The sequence below is a fragment of the Mercenaria mercenaria genome, chromosome 2 (assembly GCF_021730395.1).
Source record: "Mercenaria mercenaria strain notata chromosome 2, MADL_Memer_1, whole genome shotgun sequence".
NCBI classification, from domain to species: domain Eukaryota; kingdom Metazoa; phylum Mollusca; class Bivalvia; order Venerida; family Veneridae; genus Mercenaria; species Mercenaria mercenaria.
In genome coordinates, this window is record NC_069362.1 from 110672800 (window position 1) to 110692502 (window position 19703).

At 34.4% G+C, this 19703-nt stretch overlaps 2 protein-coding genes across 2 annotated transcripts; both read left to right on the forward strand.

The window, feature by feature from the left end:
- Positions 1 to 6173: 6173 nt before the first annotated feature.
- LOC128548745 (E3 ubiquitin-protein ligase rnf168-like) lies at positions 6174 to 8143 on the forward strand. Its single transcript, XM_053524149.1, has 2 exons — positions 6174 to 6339; positions 6892 to 8143. Exon 2 carries the CDS (start codon positions 6930 to 6932, stop codon positions 7887 to 7889), a length of 960 nt encoding a protein of 319 aa, XP_053380124.1. The 5' UTR covers positions 6174 to 6339; positions 6892 to 6929; the 3' UTR covers positions 7890 to 8143.
- A 4668-nt stretch (positions 8144 to 12811) lies between these two features.
- LOC128555345 (uncharacterized) lies at positions 12812 to 19644 on the forward strand. Its single transcript, XM_053537538.1, has 2 exons — positions 12812 to 13207; positions 14057 to 19644. The coding sequence occupies exon 2, from the start codon at positions 14067 to 14069 to the stop codon at positions 15033 to 15035; it is 969 nt and encodes a 322-aa protein (XP_053393513.1). The 5' UTR covers positions 12812 to 13207; positions 14057 to 14066; the 3' UTR covers positions 15036 to 19644.
- Positions 19645 to 19703: the final 59 nt, after the last annotated feature.

Genomic DNA, 19703 nt, shown 5'->3' on the forward strand with positions numbered 1-19703 from the left:
CAAGCTCTCTAGCCAACAGAACCTTCAATGATACACTCGTATGTTATGTAATTCCATGAAAAGCGGTGTATGGTCCCCAGTTAAAATAATCGGCATGCCATAAACGAGAAAACAATGGGCAGAGCTAAACATTTTATGCCCCACCTCCACAGGGCGGAATATATAGTGATTTGACCGTTCTCTGTCTGCCCGTTCCCTTGAACCCAATAGATAACTTCAGAATGATTCGTAGCTTATTGGAACCTCAACCTTGATTAGGCAGATTGGTCGTGGAATTTAGAAAAAGGATCTTAAATATTATGGAGCCTGAATATGACAAAAACTGCCAACAGACAAAATTAAAAGGCATGCTTCTTTTGAAATTTGACAGTTTGAAATAACAATAGAAGGATAATTCATATTTCATTGCTTACACCGCTTAAAGTTTAAAATCAAAACGACGGTTTCACTTTTATCATGTCCTTTTATCATTCACGTGCTGAGTGAGTCGTACATATATACGACACGGCTTTACTTAAGAGGAAAAGTCACAACTGAACATTTGAAAAACAGTTCATATGTATAAAGAGTTATTGTTCCAATGCTGCCCGTGGTGACACGACAGAGTGAATAGTACCACGATCGACTACTTACGTTTCTCTACATACGTCAGCCATGAGTTAATTGGTTAGATTTCTGTCCTACAGCAGCACTAAAGACACTCGCAGTTAGCAAATACTGTTATACCAGTGAAAAATCATGGATATATATGTAATGCACAGTAAAATACGCTTTTGAAAAGGACCCTGGTGGCAGATCAGCTTTTGTGGCCAGCAATGAGATAAATGTAATTAACTGTTCCACCTTCAATCTGAAATATAGTGTGATTTTGTTCAGTGTTTTGTCGCGAATATCGGGAACTTTGTGAAAAGTAAATGGTATCCTCTATACTCAGACACGTTCGGGTTTTATGGTTTAATTTTGTTTAGTTGAACGTTAAACCTTCACAATGATAAGCCATATGGCATCTTTCAAGCTTCTGAAGGTGCAGGATCTCTCCAGGCATTATGTCATCACGGGTGAGCACATAGGCAGAACTATCTACTTTATGTAAGCCAGCTAGATGGCTTCTTTAGATCAAAACATTCTACACCCAAGTTCTAGCGGTAAAAGGCAAGTGATTCGAAATCTAAGATCAATCCTACTCATATTTTCCTCATCTCAATGATACATTTTGTTTTTCAGGTCAACAATGGTAATGTCTATAAGCATGTATGTAGATACTAGTGCTATAGCTGTTACAACTGGCATTTTGTACAAATTAATGCAACAATATTACTGTTCTGAAGTTGCCTAAGAAACATGACTGAAATAAATAAAACAGGTCTGTGTATCAAAACATTTTTATTGTTAATTATGTAGTGATAAAATTGTATGCGATAATGCCCTTGCTTTTTTGATAAACATCAGTCATTTAAATTAAATATTATGTTTCACATGCGGAACCAAGTCTAACAAATTAAAATTTAGTACAAAGAACCTGAACTAGACGGGGTTAGGAAAAAACAATGTTTCCTACACAAAGGCACATATATGAGATCCATTACCCCTATAAAGACCAATTGAACGACCTTTTCGAAATCTTTGTAACTGAAGATACAGGAAATATATTCACATATTATTTATCTCTAAGCATCAAGTATCGCTAATTACATGTACAAGTATTCAATTTTCAAATATATGAAAAATATTTTGTCTTATATATATGCTAAACTTCATTTCTCACAAACGTCAATCTGAAAGATAACCCTTTTTACATAACGACAACCAATTAAAACAATGTCCAGTTAAATGAACCATGTAAATACTGGTATGCATGATAAGCGAAGTATATGTGTGTACACATGTAGATGATAAAAGTGCATTTTAAATAATTCCGTAATTATAAAAATATATTATCACAGATGACATGGTAGTACAAAAACAATTGTCAGAATAAACAAAGATGTGCAAATAAAAACATGTAAGATCAGCATACAAATTTGAACACTACAGCTTGAGCTTTATATTTTGGCATGTTTGAAAATAAAATTTCCTGGAAATTCCTTTTTACAACTTTCTTACATATACATTGCGCATACGTTCATAAGATACTATAATACAGATATTCATCATTAAATAAGAAGATTACATCACATCAGTATATAATCTCAACCAAATGACAACGAAAAATGAAACAAAAATATATGGGAAATGTTAATAGATCGATAAACAATACATATTCCAGAAGGGGATTTTAGATCCGAATGAATCTAAAATTCAATAAAGTGCTCTTTTTATGAAATATTTAAGGTTTCAATATTTTCATAAAATTAATCATGATTTTTTTTATTATTAATCATCACCTGACTTTTAATATAAATATACTCAATAAAATAGAAATCAGTGTCAGCTCTAAAACTGCAAAATAATCTCAACCCTCTACCCTCTACCTACTTTATTATTTCCATCTTCAAGCTAGACTCACACTACCCGGGATGGACTTGAGGTTAAGTTCTGGATTTCCATCTCCGGATTGCTCCGTATGTCTAACATCATAAATCTCTAATGCAATCGTAACAGAACCTTAATAAACCTTCTTTGAACCAGAATAAAACCGTAATAGTTCGTATTTTTTCTTAAAGTGATTGTCTGCCGGACTGTTACGATCTTTGAAGGTCTGTTATGATCTGTTCAGACCGTACGGTTATATTATCCGCGGCAAAATTTTGAGCATGTTCAAAACTTTGCACCCTTGCCCCCGGATGCTACTCGCTTTCTGAACGGATTCACTGGATGACTTACGAATGAGTTACGAGTTCTACGGATGCATTAAGGATGCTATCCGGAACTCATTCGCAAGCTCATACGGGACAGTGTGATTCTAGCTTGAGATATCTATAATTACGTTGTTTCATTCTAAAGCTAGAATCACACTGCCAAGATGGGCTTGCGGATGAGTTCCGAATAGCATCCGTAACGCATCTGCAAAACTCCTCACACATTCGTAAGTCATCCGGTGTATGATCTTAAATGATCGTAACAGTCCGTAAGATAATCACTGTGGTAAAAAAAAAACGAGCTATTACGGTTTTATTCCGGAACTAATAAGGTTAATTCAAGTTCTGTTACGATTTATTTTTCGCAAAACCCTTTTTTCTTACACATCCGGAGCATTCCGGAGATGGGAATCCGGAACTCATCCACAAGCCCTTCCGGGACCGTGTGATTCTAGCTTTAAATATTTACATTCACTATATAAAAAGAAAAATGAGTTTTTTTTTTCGAATAAACAATATCGGTGTAATAAATGAAAGGACGGTCCTTTCTGTGAGATTGCGCTCGTAATATGATGTCTTTCGCAAAACAATGAACACAATGGCGTCGTTCCAAACATTCTTTCAAAATTTAATGCTAAAATTTCAAAAAGAACCTTTAATCATAGGCTTAGTCTATTATTCTGGCAGTAAAATTCAAATGTTAATCGACACGACTGTATGATTTTTCTCTTAATCTAACAATATTTTTGATAAAAACTAAGCACAGTATCTTTATCGGAAGACGAATTGCAAGTGAACGTTGTGCGGGTCTTTTTGACTATTTTATTCACATGTCGAAAGGATCGATATCCTGACATGTATTTTGATTTTCTGATAGTCCTGGAAAACAAATCACTATTTTTTTGTGGAAAGCTACCAAAAAATGTAAATATAAGACTGAAGTGAATTTATATATATTTGTTTGTATTTATACGAACATAAACCGCACTGGGAATTCTTGCAAATCATCAATGAATCGCTAGACTAATAACTAATACGACTCAAAGATCAGACCCCTGTCCAACTAGAGCTCAGTGATACCCTGTGCCCGCATTCCTTGAATAAATCGGTGGCAAAGCGATATAACCGCTATTGTGGACGCTTAAGAGCTCTTTCTTTCATTTTTATCCTTATGATGATTTTTATCCTTATGAGTTCTTGCGTATGTTACACTGTTGTCGTTGAAGCTCTTTCCATGTTAAGTACCATTGGAAACACTTTTAAGAAAAGGTTCGTTTTCTTCATCTCGCGTTTTGACTGTATTGTCAATTTCGTCTAAGACGCGGCCGCGGCCGGGTTCATTTTTGATATGGTCAAACATTGTGCCAGTGGGACATGGTCTTCTCGCAATGCGTGCGAGGTTGATGCTTCATCATTTTGTTGTGAGGCTGTAAGTCTTCGGTGTGTACTAACCTCTTCTCTTAATACGATATGCCGTTTTCTTCTTGACGATGATTGTTATGAAGGTTATTTTGAGCAACTGCAGGTGATGTTACAGGAATACCACTGTTGATAAGACTTGCTTCCGAAGCAGTGCTCAACGGATTGTGATGCTGACTGCCTGGCACTGCAATATAAATCTAAAATAATAATAATAGTCTAAGGAAAAAAGTTGTTGCAGGCCTACTTTGTGATGCGTGACTCTACGGCTGTTATTGGGGCCTTGTGTCGCTTTCGAAACATGACCTTGATCAAATAAATGATACTTATTACCGTTACTGTACGAATCAGCAATTTAAGTATAACTACAAAATGTTCTACAACCAGGATAGATTAGAATTTATAACTGAAATAGGATACTTCACATCACTTTAAGACTTGCTTTTGGGTTCTGATTGTTGCAATACCCAATATTATCTCTATGTAAATTGCCTTCTTGTTCCTCAAGTAAATCTGTAGACAGAACAATGTCATAACATGCTGTTTAAATGTGACTGGCCACTGCAAAGTCCTTTTTGTTGAACATATTAAAGGTTTTGTATCATTGACCTTATTTATGTCTTGTATTTCATGTCGACTAGGTCAAGAGCACCCCTTAACAAGTATGAATAATCGTTTGAATCTCTCAATATTGTTTTCATTCAACTAGACAAAGAGATTGTTCTAGTATAATTAGTGTTTATATGTTGCAAATATTTTATTCTACTAGACAGAGCTATAGTGTTCTAGTATAATTAGTGTTCATATGTTGTAATTATTTGAATCATCTAGACTAGACAGAGATATAGTAATATTGTTCATATGTTGTAAATATTTTGATTCATCTAGACAGATATAAAGTATTATAGTATATTCTTGCACACCGGACTGGCGTTTCCGGTGATTTTACCCATGCCGGCAAAACCCATCTGGCACCCCCCATGCCAGATGACTCTCGTGCTGTTAATGACAACTAATGGTTCATGCACTGATAATATATTGTTTAATGTAAAATAAGAAAAAAAACAGGTACATCGATAGTTTCTCTCCGTTCCTTATAGTATATTTCTCGATTCAAAGTACGTAAGTTTACCGTAAGAACATAACGTTACGCTACAAACGATAAAACTAAAGTCGAACTTTGTTATTGTGCGTAACGCAAAACATCATGACGTCACTTCTGCTTACAGACGTTAATTTCCCGCGCTCTACTATAAGAAAGAGTGCTACAAAGAAAGTATTTCTACCTGTTATTTGTAAAATACGGTATGCAAGAAAACAAATCTGCCAGAATAAAATGCTAACATGTATACGATATGCAAAAAAAAAAATATCAGTCATGTGTTTACGAATCGGATGGAAATATCCGTCCCTCGGCCACCTGCGCAGGTGCTCTCGGGACGGATATTTCTATCCGATTCGTAAACACATGACAGATATTATTAGTCAGAGTACCTACTAATACTATCTATTTTACTGACTATACTTACTCAGTCCTTTTAATACATTTGTTGTTAATATCTAACTTAAAACTTAAGTTGTAATATATCGTTTATATAATGTTGTGTGCACTTCCTCATAGTATTTGCAATTGACATTATTTTCTACATCAAACTATATCAGTTGCTAATATCATCATTCGTGGGATGGATCTAAACTAAACCCATCTGCTAATTCATCATACAATGTCATATACAATGTTATATTAGGTTGTACAAGTATATTTTTTATCACGTTTGACAATAATTGCATTTTTCCTCATGTTAAATCTCTTTATATATTGACTGGTATTACTACTCATTTCGGATGATGTTCAGTTTGGTATTAGCTCAATCTGTTTAAAACGATATACTCAATTTATCTTTAAAAATTGACCATTACTTTTTAATCGTAAGGTTTGATAAAGAAGCCATATCCAACATTTATACTATACGGCAGATATTTCAGTTACAACGATTGTATTGAGCGCATGTGCAGTAATTTTATTTTGTTATCTTAAGCACTTGTTTACCGTTCACGTTTACAAACATGTACAAATATATTTATGACTTTTGTCGATGGTCTAAAGGGTTTTGTTAACAAGGTAAGAATTATGTCTCTTCAAATATGTTTGTTCCATTTGCAAAGTCCCACTTCCGGGCCGATACTAATATTGTTTTTGTTTTTGTAAATGTCACCTCCGTGATTCAATTTAAAGTAATAATTTAAAAGTCAATATATTGTTAAGCTGAAGAATATGCAAAATATGTAATTTAAATATATCGTGCATGTGACTTGATAAACGTCCATAACCGAAACGTTGATCTAAAGTATATAATGAAATCTAAATTACGTAGTTGTTTGTAGTCTTTCTATCACATAAAGGGAGATAATATGCTATAGGTTTGTAATATCTAGCTAAACAAAAGATCAATACAAATAAAAGCAATTAAAACGATGTGACTTCAAGAGTAAACAAACATGTTAGACCTATTCTAATTGCGGTTTGATTAAATGTGTATATGCGAAATAAATTGGTCAAATTCGTTCTCCTATAACCTTTGTCTTCAACACAACTTGAACACGCCCATTCATTACATACCTAAATTATAAATTCAAAGCTGCAATTGTTTCATTTAATTGTTTCAAATTTTAGACATTCCATGCAGGCAACACTCTAAAGAAAAAATACAAATGGCAGCCGTGGATGAAGATGTTTTTATATGTTCCATATGTATGGACATTTTTGAAAACCCCAAAATGTTACCTTGCCAACACAGTTTCTGCAAGAACTGCCTTGTATCCTTTATTCAAAAGAAAAGAGAATGTGTTATTGGAAAATTACAATCGTTTCAATGTCCTTTGTGTAGACATGAAGTTATGTTAGAAAGCAAAAACGACGTTGAAAATTCATTTCCAACAAACTACCTTCTTAGCACTTTGTTGGAGTATCGCAGAGGAGATATCTATAAACCATTCAGTATGACCAAGGACATGTCTGAAAAACAAACACAAACGGTAAATAGAAAGGAAGAAAAAAGGACTCGTACAATTGGAACGCAGGTGAAACGATGTAAAACTACAAATAAAGCAATACAAGCAAATCGCGATGAAACTAGCGTACAGAATAAAAGAATACAGACTCTTGAAGCAAGGTTGAACGATTCCATAAACAAGGAAACACAGACGATAGAAGTAATTCACAGTGACGAAGAAAAAATATTTACTAATCAAAACATAATAGACCAAAGTACAACAGAAAATAACACTTCCAGCTGCTCACAGCAACCGCACAACGCAACTTTAGATTTGACAGAAAAACAGGTGACAAGGCAAACGGGCAGCAATATTGTGACTTACCCAGAATATCCGCTTTTTAGGCAACCAGGCTATTTAATTCATTTCGTAATAGCCTTGTGTTTTCTTCTGCTTTCAGTGTTTGAATCCCATCAAACTAACTTTGAAACGAGTGACAAACGGAATTCTATTTACTCAACAACTGAAACCGAACGCGCTTTACTCTGTTTACTTATTGTTCTAATTGGCTACGGGTTATTTCTATACGCTGCAGTTCTGATAAATCTGCCCTATCGGTCAGTTGGCACCAAGAGACGGCGGCTCAGAAAACAAAAGGGACGTCAGCGTCGTTCATAACATATATCAGTTTGAAAGATAGTAATATGAATTCAATTACAAATGCTAGTATAAATTGGCAATTAATTAAATAATTCATGGAGATTATATTTCTCTATGTGTGTTTTGAAGGGTTGTACCTGTTTCTTTTTTATCCTTAGAATATAGTTTGTCTTTTTAAGTTTATGTTTTTTACAGCAATGTTTTACGATTTTCTTTTAAATTATCTTACTCCATGCGTGATTGAAAATAGAAATTAAAAATGGCAAAGTTTAGTTTGGAAAATAAATTATATATCAATTACATTGACAAACACGCACTAAGGCAGGAAATTTGAAAATATATTCCGCACTAAGTAATGCTACGAATTTAAAATTCGAAGGTTACTTTATCCTGTTTTATTTTACATGTAGTGCTATGTGTTTTAACCCTAGTTGGATGCTTACTCATTTGCGCCATATGTTTAGTTATTTATCCCTTCTTTTCGTCAACCTAATTATCCGATTTCGAGGTGATAGACAGACTCGACAAAAGGTTTTATTTCGATATCCCGTTTTGCAGAATCACTTTATTTCGATCTAGTATTCAGGGGCCTGGGGCCTCACAAATGGGTTAATACTTAATTCATGAATGTTATATGCATTTGTATATTTCGTTGCAGAGTTGTCTGTTTTCACTGTTTTGTTTTTAAAGTGGTTTTTTTGTTATTGTTTCTTTTTCAGAATGTTTTCACTTTTTTTTATTTTTTATTATCTCAGTGTACGTTTTATTACATAACCAGTTCAAGTTAGAATTAAATCATATCTCTGCAAAATGTTTTGTTAATAAATTTATCATGCTGCTTGGATGAAAGGAGACTCCGAGCAGTATGTGTAGTTATAATATCGATATTTATTTCTAGTAATTTCCATTTTTCAAACAAGCCTAACAATTTTAGTCAAGTACGTCAATGATAATTGTTAGAGAGTGGTGGCCGAAAGAAACATACATCCAAGGAGGTTACTTGCAATCTTCAGTAAAATGTATCAAATGACTCCAGTGGCTTTTCAGTAAGGCTTTCAAACCGCACCTGACATTACTTTATCACTATTCTACTCATTACCTGCTCTTAACTTATTGATCCGACTTTTCTTTTTTTTCCCTTTAACTGTTTCTGTGGGTTATGTGTTGTTCGTTCTTTGTTGAAATAAATTTGTTTTTCAAAGCAAATGTTTTAAGTTGTGCTACTACATACTCCTTGTTTACAATACTGTAGAATCAGGTAAATAAGCGCATATTCGAATATAAGCGCATATCAAAAGTAAATACATACGGCCTTACTGTTATTCCGTATGGGACAATAAGCGCATGTCATGCCCTTACCATAATTTTGTGTCGTAAGTAGGCGCATGTCCGATTACTGGTAAACAAACAACAGATGCAGAAAAAAAGACGTAATTAATGGTATTATACCGTGATAATTGTTTATCATAAATACAGGTGACAAGTTTTCTTACCTGTCAAATAGCCGATAGGTGTTAAAAGATTATAACGTCTTTTGTCTGATAAACGATAATTGTTTACAATAATCATGCTTTTCGAATAGAAAACGTTTTTCAGTAAATTAAAGTGAAAGTTTGAATACCAGAAAAGTTGTTTGCATTGTCATAACAAGTTTGTCATTCTTTTGTAAATGTTTGAAAAGAGTATGGATAAAATGCTACAATCTTAGTGTTAAACAGTTATTGAATGGTCCGAGAGATTGACCATATTTTGCAAATTATGAAGTTCATTATGCTTTCATTATGGGTAAATACGGTGGGCCTATAGGAAGTAGTTCACTGCGCACGTCCATGGCTATGTTTTATTTTCGTTTTTTTTCAACCAGGGTAAGCACTTTCAATATTCCTGATATATCAAAAATAGGCGCGCATGGCTTGTCTATAAGCGCATCAAAAATAAGCGCATAGTTTTGGCTTAAGTATAAGCGAATATCAAAAACAGGCGCATAAAAGTGTCACTAAAATAATTATAAGCGTATACGCTTATTTACCAGATTTTACAGTATTTTTTGTTCCTTACCCTGTGTTTTCTAGATCGAAATCCCTGCCATTCATCAATAATGTACCAATAACTTACTGGTGCTTTCTGAGATCTAAAGTACAAATTCATTCATGAAAGTTTAGCTCAACTATGCTTTTCATATCTAGACTTATTGTATACACCATTATGTGAGCGTCTTCGTCATGATTATCTGAGATTTTATGTGTAAACTCGTAACTTAGATTATCTATGGCAGAAAATACCAATAGGCTCAGGTTGAGCTATAACACGATGTTTTACTATCTTTCTAAACGTCGGTGTGTTATAAATGCAATTTAGCCTTATATTGGCATGGCCTTGACTAGGATACTGAAAACGAAATTTCTGGAGACTTGTTATTAGATATCTTGTTGTGAATTTGATGAAATGAAATAATTTGATTTTATATCCTTTTTGAACAGTGGTTGCACGTTTATGATATAAGTATTTTACAATGGTTTGAAAGATTTTATATATAAAGTAGGAGTCACTTTCACTGGTATAACCTTTGTCATTAATATACCTTTTTGTAGAGATAAAAAAGCAAAACAAAATCGCTGTTTTCATAAAGCTATTTAAGAAAAACACAATATATCATTATGATTTAAATTTGTGTTTTCATTTCCGTTTACAAAATAATAAACAGGTTGTGTACATTAATTTCAATTGCAACAATGCAGTTCCATTTATATTTCTTTGGCTATTAAAATAATCACAATTAACAATTAAGTTTTTGAACTTGACAATATTGATGCCTACATACGCATTCGTTCTGTAGCGATTTTACAAACTCGTTTATCATGCAGAATATGCATGTACAAAATAGCCAAATACAGTATTGTCTATACTTCATTTCAAATACTAGTCATTTTATAAACAACATTTAAGGATTTATTATCATTGAAAATTAAGTTCGTTTTCCAAAGTATTGTAATTTCAGAATTCTTAGACTCTCTGAATTCTGCAGTAAGTAAGGAAGCTGCAAAAATATCTAAGCATGTTAACCTTCTGGACACCTTTATCACATACAAGCATTTATCTCCCGAAACAAATTCTGTAGATCTGTAGCCCCTATTTTATTTTATCCCACCGCGCAGCTGCTGATCAGCGATATTATTAATGTGATACTAGTTAATTTGAAAGCAATTAGCACAGTAGTTGGTGCCAAACGACCACTAAGATGTGACGAAAGGAATTAAAAGAAATTGATCATTTTCAGTGAATAATTAATAATAATAATGGTGATGATGATGGTGATGATGGTCTGGGGTTCATTTGATTCAGCTTAAATAAAAACCGGATTCCGATTCGTGTTTCGGTGAATCGCTAAAATGTTTTGATCATTTAAATACATTGTGATTCTCATGTTATAATTTCAAATATATGCAGTGACTACTGCAATCGTTTTTACTTCCTTTAAGTTCAAGATCTTTAATAAATCAATGCAAAATCGATAAATAAACTTGTTGAAATTATTGTTCTACAATGCACTTTTAGTCGAATCATCATCGATAGGTGATTTGATGAATTTGGTATCACGTTTCCATGAAAATAAACCACTGAAATAGAAATATGATTCGGAAGTCGGCCATCAAACGCAGCCTGCTTATCAAAATACAGTACTGCAATTTGATACACAGGTTAACCGAACGCATAATATTTTTACTACCTTTACAAAAGATAACGGATCAAATGACATACCTAAATACCAAGACCAATGTGTTTTATTGGAGTGAAAGGCTATAACATCTGAATTATTGATTTGTTACTAGTATTTCATTTTTAGCTGGAATTTGAAAACTTTGGTCAGCATGTACCTGTCTCCACTGATATAGATATCAGGCCTTAGAGGAATATTGCGCTTCAGTGTGTGGTTTTTTTTTGCCCTTCTTCTTGCTACCTTTACAAAAGATAACGGATCAAATGACATACCTAAATACCAAGACCAATGTGTTTTATTGGAGTGAAAGGCTATAACATCTGAATTATTGATTTGTTACTAGTATTTCATTTTTAGCTGGAATTTGAAAACTTTGGTCAGCATGTACCTGTCTCCACTGATATAGATATCAGGCCTTAGAGGAATATTGCGCTTCAGTGTGTGTTTTTTTTTTGCCCTTCTTCTTGCTACCTTTACAAAAGATAACGGATCAAATGACATACCTAAATACCAAGACCAATGTGTTTTATTGGAGTGAAAGGCTATAACATCTGAATTATGATTTGTTACTAGTATTTCATTTTTAGCTGGAATTTGAAAACTTTGGTCAGCATGTACCTGTTTCCACTGATATAGATATCAGGCCTTAGAGGAATATTGCGCTTCAGTGTGTGGTTTTTTTTTGCCCTTCTTCTTGCTACCTTTACAAAAGATAACGGATCAAATGACATACCTAAATACCAAGACCAATGTGTTTTATTGGAGTGAAAGGCTATAACATCTGAATTATTGATTTGTTACTAGTATTTCATTTTTAGCTGGAATTTGAAAACTTTGGTCAGCATGTACCTGTCTCCACTGATACAGATATCAGGCCTTAGAGGAATATTGCGCTTCAGTGTGTGTTTTTTTTTTTGCCCTTCTTCTTGCTACCTTTACAAAAGATAACGGATCAAATGACATACCTAAATACCAAGACCAATGTGTTTTATTGGAGTGAAAGGCTATAACATCTGAATTATTGATTTGTTACTAGTATTTCATTTTTAGCTGGAATTTGAAAACTTTGGTCAGCATGTACCTGTCTTCACTGATATAGATATCAGGCCTTAGAGGAATATTGCGCTTCAGTGTGTGGTTTTTTTTTGCCCTTCTTCTTGCTACCTTTACAAAAGATAACGGATCAAATGACATACCTAAATACCAAGACCAATGTGTTTTATTGGAGTGAAAGGCTATAACATCTGAATTATTGATTTGTTACTAGTATTTCATTTTTAGCTGGAATTTGAAAACTTTGGTCAGCATGTACCTGTCTTCACTGATATAGACATCAGGCCTTAGAGGAACATTGCGCTTCAGTGTGTGTTTTGACCTTTTAAGGTTAACTACATTTAGAAATATGCACTCTTTTCGTAAATATTTTTGATTCGTGAAATAACACACACACAATTTTACTAAAGCGTGCAAATAATATCGGTGTATTTGAAAGGAAGTACATGTACATGTAGCTATTAGATAAAATGTGTTGTAAACCGACACGTATGGCGACCTACGTACATTGTAAACAAAGAATTTTCGTAGCTTTATTACAATTACAGTGGTGGCCAATACTGAGGTAAACATCATTTATATTTTATCTTAACGATAAAGTAGATATCATTGTTTTTCTCAATCATATTTAGTTGTAGGAATTCGTTTACAGGTAAAGTGAAAACTCGACTATTTGATTTTGTTGACAAACAATATCCGTCAATATCATAATGATAAAAAGATTTGCATCAGTAACATGTACTTAGACAGAATATTAACCTGTACATTTTTGGAAAACTGTAAGATATTATCATGTAAAACCAACACTGATGATAAAACTTTATAACTAAATCACTCAGGGGTATAAAACGTCTTAACAATCAACATTTACAGCTATGGGTAACCATCTAACTAACCTGTTATTCTCTATGTAGTCAAGTGGCCTTTGTCTTTTTGTAGTGAAGTGACTTTTACGTTTTTGAAGTCCAGTGACCTTTATCTTTTTGAAGTCAAGTGACCTTTATCTTTGTGAAGTCAAGTGACCTATGTCGTTTTGTTGTCAAGTGACCTTTGGCATTTTGTAGTCAAGTGACATTTATCTTCTTGAAGTCTTAAGAACTGTGTTTAGTTTTGATTTATCTATTAAGAAACTGAAAATAAAATCTTTCTTAAAATACATGTACAAGTAAATAGGATTTATATACTTTCTTGATATGTTAAAACGATACACACATCGGACGAGCCAACTTTCTCTTTTAAAGTCAGTATGCACAATGGTTTCTGGAACAGGAAGGAAATCTTTGGGGAGGCTGCGGTTTTGGTACGTGGCATTCCCTGTTTGATATTTGTCTTTGTTTTTTACATTTGAAAGCACATCTGTTATTAAGAAATCTACTATAAAAAGCGCTTTTAAAATTAAATATCTTTGCTACAGATTGTGAGGTATGGTGGACGTTGTAAACATTTTGAGTTGTTCTATCTGTATGGAGATTTTTCATATACCACGAGTGCTACCATGTCAACATACATTCTGCCAAGATTGTCTATCGAGCTACATCAATGATGTGAGCAAGAAGAAGGGCAAGAAAAAGAAATCAGCTGTCACATTTAAATGCCCTTTGTGTAGAGCACCAGTTGATTTAAAGGAGGAACCATTTGATGCTTCTACATTTCCACTAAATTTGACAGTTGTTGCTTTTGTAGACACTCCGTCATTTCTTGATACTTGCTCCGGAAGTCCCGAGCAAAATACAGGTAAGATAAAACCTGAGAGTGATTCTACTAACAATGTGCTAGCTACAAACAGAGTACCAGAGGACGGAAAATCGCAGAGAACAACCGAGCATTCTTTCGACAATTTATTCGACGAGGGTGACGGACTTCAGAGGCATGTTGCACAGTGTATTTTGAATCCTATCACAAACTGTAAAGGGTTTAGTTTTAGAATTGTTCTGGCAGTCATAGAGTTGTTTATCTGTACGATTATCGCGTCATATGTTCTAAGCGTGGTTAAACAACACGGCTTGTGGTTTATCTACTGCATCTGCTCAATTCACTCAGTTAAAGGGATTATGATATCTTCATGGAAAGCAACGCGACATAAAGACCTTCAGGTATTTTTCAGATCTGAACTTGGACATGTTGTGTTTCACATATTTGAGTGTGCGTTTATTGGTTTCCTAGTGTTTTTCGTTTTATTCATGGCTAGTATTCTGGAAAGCATTCAAACAGCACCAGTTCGACGGTTAACTGTTATGTCTGATCTTGGTCATCCGCAGTGTATTGAAGAAAAATATCTTGATTTTAAGTTTGTTTTGAACCAAGCTATGCAAACTATGAGCTTGACTTTCAATAAATATGTTATACAATTCCATATTCTCAAAGATAATTGGTACCGCTTACTCATAAACTGAAACAAGTCAAAAGCCAGTCTGATTGTGGTCAATGTTGTAACAATGCTTGACAAGCTTTTCAGATAATTGCAAATGGTTGTATACGCTTAAAAGTCCAAGTCCCATTCCGATGGTCATCCTCGCGGAACTATTGTTTGCGAAGTGTCCGACGGTACGTTCGGCACTATTCCCAAACATCCCCAAAACTCCGTAATTCACCAATATTGTTTTAATACCTTCACCATGCCATGAATATACTACCACTTTAGAATCCCTACAGTATGTTAACTCAGCGCCGGGTTATTAAAATGAGTACAGCTAGTCTACCTACCCCTCTGATCCGTGTCATTCCGTGCAAAGCATGTACACTACTGACTAGCGCACAAATTAAACCCACTAGAGCTAAAGCGGCTTAATATATTATGTTATTATTAAGTTATTAAGCATATATCTATTTCGTGAATTTTAACAAAAACATTTGATAATTTTAGATTTTTAATTATTTATTAATAATTCCCTTACATCTTTAAACGATGTTTCAGCAAATAACTTTTTATTTACACTACAGTAAGTTCTTTGATTTTTATGCCCCCGAAGGTGGGCATATTAAAATCGCACTGTCCGTCCGTCCGTCCGACCGTAACTTTGTAAATTCTTGTCCGGGCTGTAACTCTGCCATCCATGAAGGGATTTTGAAATAGCTTGGAATAAATATTTACCTTAATGAGACGACGTTTTATGCGTAAGACCCAGACCCCGAGCTCGAAGGTTAAGGTCACACTTAGAAGTCAAACGTTAATAGGGTCTGTTACGTGTCCGGTTCGTAACTTTGCCATTCATCAAGGGATTTTGAAATTACTTAGCATAAATGTTTATCATAATAAGACGACGTGTCATGTGCAAGACCCAGACCCCTAGCTTCAAGGTTAAGGTCACACTTAGAGGTCAAATGTTAACAGGGTCTGTTTTTGTGTCCGGTCCATAACTCTGCCATCCATGAAGGGATTTTGAAATACCTTGGCATAAATGTTAATCATAATCAGAAAATATGTCATGCGCAAGACCTAGATCCCTAGCTCCAAGGTCCAGGTCATACTTAGAAGTCAAAGGTTAATAGGATCTTTTTCGTGTCCGGTATATAACTCTGTCATCCATAAAGGGATTTTGAAAAAACTTGAAATAAATGTTTACCATAATGAGACAATGTGTCACGCGCAAGACCCAGACCCCTAGCTCCAAGATCAAGGTCACAATTAGAAGTCAAGTCAAAGGTTAATAGGGTATGTTTCATGTCCGGTTCGTAACTCTGCCATTCATCAAGGGATTTCGAAATAACTTGGCATGAATATTCCCTATAACAAGAAAACATGTCATGCACAACAACCAGACCCCTAACTCTAAGGTCAAGGTCGTATTTAGAGGTAAAAGATTAACATGTCTGTTCCATAACTCTTCCATCGATGGAGAGATTTTAAAATTACTTGGCATACACGTTCCCTATATTGAGATGACGTGTCATACCCCTAGCTTCAAGGTCAAGGTCACACTTAGAAGTCAAAGGTTAACATTGTACGTTTCTTGTCCGGTCAATAACTCTGCCATCGATCAAGGGATGTTAAAATTATTTGTCACAATTGTTCCCTATAATGAGTTGGTGTGTCATGCTCAAGAACCAGACCCATAACTCCAAGGTCAAGGTTACCTTTGGAGAACTTTTTTTTATCTGGTCACAAAATGATTCATACCTAAACTATTCTGGCATATTTTGCGCAGACAACTGTAGCATTATTTGGCACACTTCGTTTGTCACTAACAGTGACAGCTCTTGCTTGAGGTTCAATTTTAAATACTTAGAATATTTTGAGAGTTATATATACTTGTATCTTTTCCTTATAAAATGTCAAGGTCAGTAGTGGCTGTTTGTCAAGTTACCTTAAAGACGCACCACAAAATACCTGTATTTTTCTGTATTTCCATGATGGCAATCATACATTTTTTGCATGGAGAAAATGAGAAATAACAAGTATCTAGTTACAAATTGACAGTGACATATATAAGGCTAAGACAATGTGTTTAATGTAGTAGTGTGCACGCTACTATATGTATTAAGGTGAGTTTAGACCACACTTTGTTTCCACAGTGTAAGATGTTTATAAAACTATACTGAGAAGAGAATGACTAAATAAGTTTGCAGATGAATTTGTGAAAACAGGGCCTAAATTGTCCTCTTGTCATCTTGTAGAAAAGCTGTATTATACCAGTATTACCAGAATTATTTGCACCAAGTTCATGTGGGAGGAAAAGTAGGTCACTAGGTCGTGGTGGGTCTTTAACACTTCAAGTAATTTTTTGAATACAGATGGTTAAAAATAAATACTATAGCCTATTTTATTAACGGTTAATGCGAATGCGATAATGTTACACACTGATAGCCACACGAGAACTACATGCAGATATAGACTACTGCGGGAAATATAAAGTGGCAGTATTGGACTGGGAATTCATGGCATACATTCACCACAATAAGATATATAAATTTTAGAAGCTATGGCGTCAAAATCAAGCTTATAATAGAAATTTATAGGCATACATTCACCACAATAAGATATTGAATTTTAGAAGCTATGGCGTCAAAATCAAGCTTATAATAGAAATTTATAGGCATTGTAGTTGGCTTATTCGAAGAAACTTAAGAGCACTTCGTCGGCGTCCACATCCCTACTGGTTAGGCTTTTGTTCATTTACTGGAATTTTAGTAATTAACCGTGAGAATGCATTGAAGCTTCAGACAATTTTCATTATCTAATACGCAACGAACAGGTTACATAACTCTAATTTGCTGTTTTTGACAAAGGACCCGCCATTTTGGACTTTGCAATTTTTAAACACCCGTGAAACGGGACGCATTATGTGGCCGCCTGCGGTAGACGGGTGGTGTTCCCAAAGGTTTCCGCTCTGTAACTTGAACAGATCTTATCCAATACTCACCAAGCAATGTTAAAAGGCTTAATAGCTTATTCCGGTCAAGTTCGATGACCAGCTAGATTGTCTCAGAGGCTCCTTGGTAAAGACCCTTTAATTACCTAAATTTGTTAAAATAAAGAGTGTCCGCTCTCTAACTTGAGCAGTTCTTATATTTGTTCACCGAACGGGGTCACAGTTTATAGTATAATATCTCGGTCAAGTTCAATAACGAGCCAGATTGTGCGAGAGATTCTGGAGTTATTACCATTGAACAACTTGAAATTACTAAATTGAGTCACAATACATGTGGACATACTGTCTCGATCAGTTCGATTCGATTAACAATCTGGATTATCCCCAGAGGCTGTTGAGTTACGCCCCTTGAATTTCTAAAACAGAGAAAATTGATAGTGTCCGCTTTCTAACTTGAGTAGTTCTTATCCATTTTTCATTATTCTTGATCATTATCATTATGGGCATAAAATATCTGACACTTTCGATAACCGGCCGAATACTCCCAGTCATTACTTGAAATTGCAAAAAATGACAAAGTACTCTAAATACATTATGTCCACAAAATTAAGTCCGAATGTTTATGGTCGATAAGGTCAATTCCCAGGGGATAGTCTTTGTTGCTCTGAAGTTATGGCCTTAGAATCAGTCGAAAATGAGAAAGAATTACTAGTGTGCGCAATAAGTAGAGTATTTTATAAATTAAAAGTAATTTAATGTGATGGGCGAATATTGTGACAGTTTTGTCGCTGTTGTTGCTTGTTGGTTTAGGGTATATTTATATCAGCTTGTGTCTCAGTCACCACGTGTGGTAATGAATGAGACTCATGTGGTTATCTGACATGTGATGCGCAACTTCTTTTACTCAATGGGCCCATCTCAGTGGTTCCGCTTTTACAACGTAGCAATTTTTAGTAAAGTTTTTTTATGAAAGCCGATGTAGCATTTAACATCATACAAGTGGAAGGTTCTATGACTCATACTTACGTTTAAGCCATATTATTCGCACGTTTTGAACATGTTTATGTTATTATATTTGGTATGTTTCCAATTTACTTTTTGTTACAAGTCTTTTGAATACTTGAGCATTTCTGTTAGCCGACATCTTTAGTTTTCAACTTTTTCTTATTTTTATGTTTTATTTGAATAAATGTAGTATGTTATTTGATTAAACACTAAGACTGGGGGTATAGCTGGTTCAAATTCCAAAGTTGCCGCTGCTGTTCTGCTTAGAATTATCAAAGACGGCTTGGCAAAGGTATGGAGAGATGAATAAAAGCAGAAAATGTTACAAATGCTCCATAGTTCTTACTTGTCGTACGTGATAGCGATTGGCTGTTTTAAAAATGAAATATGCATATTTGTCAAGGTATTTTAGAACCATGCGGATACCTAGTTTCAAGTGCGCTTACATGCTGTACTATTACTGTGAACTTCACTATTAGGGCCATGCTAAATGAAATGCAAACACATGATTTCAAGATAATTACCGAATCATTTAGACGGTCTAATTTACTGTAATAATAATATCTGTACGTATTGTATGTATAATACAGAAGTGATTGTCTAAGACCATTCGTTGTAGTTCAATTGGTATTAAAATATTTTATAGTTCTATATTTTAAGTGAAAAACACAAAGTGCCAAAAGGTGACGTAGAATAATGATATGTTTCATCTGATAGAAGTACTAATTCAAGATTGGCCTTTCAAAA

Excerpts from the sequence above, each read along its gene's own strand:
- LOC128548745 (XM_053524149.1), top strand. The coding sequence starts at position 6,930 with ATGGCAGCCGTGGATGAAGATGTTTTTATATGTTCCATATGTATGGAC.
- LOC128555345 (XM_053537538.1), top strand. The coding sequence starts at position 14,067 with ATGGTGGACGTTGTAAACATTTTGAGTTGTTCTATCTGTATGGAGATT.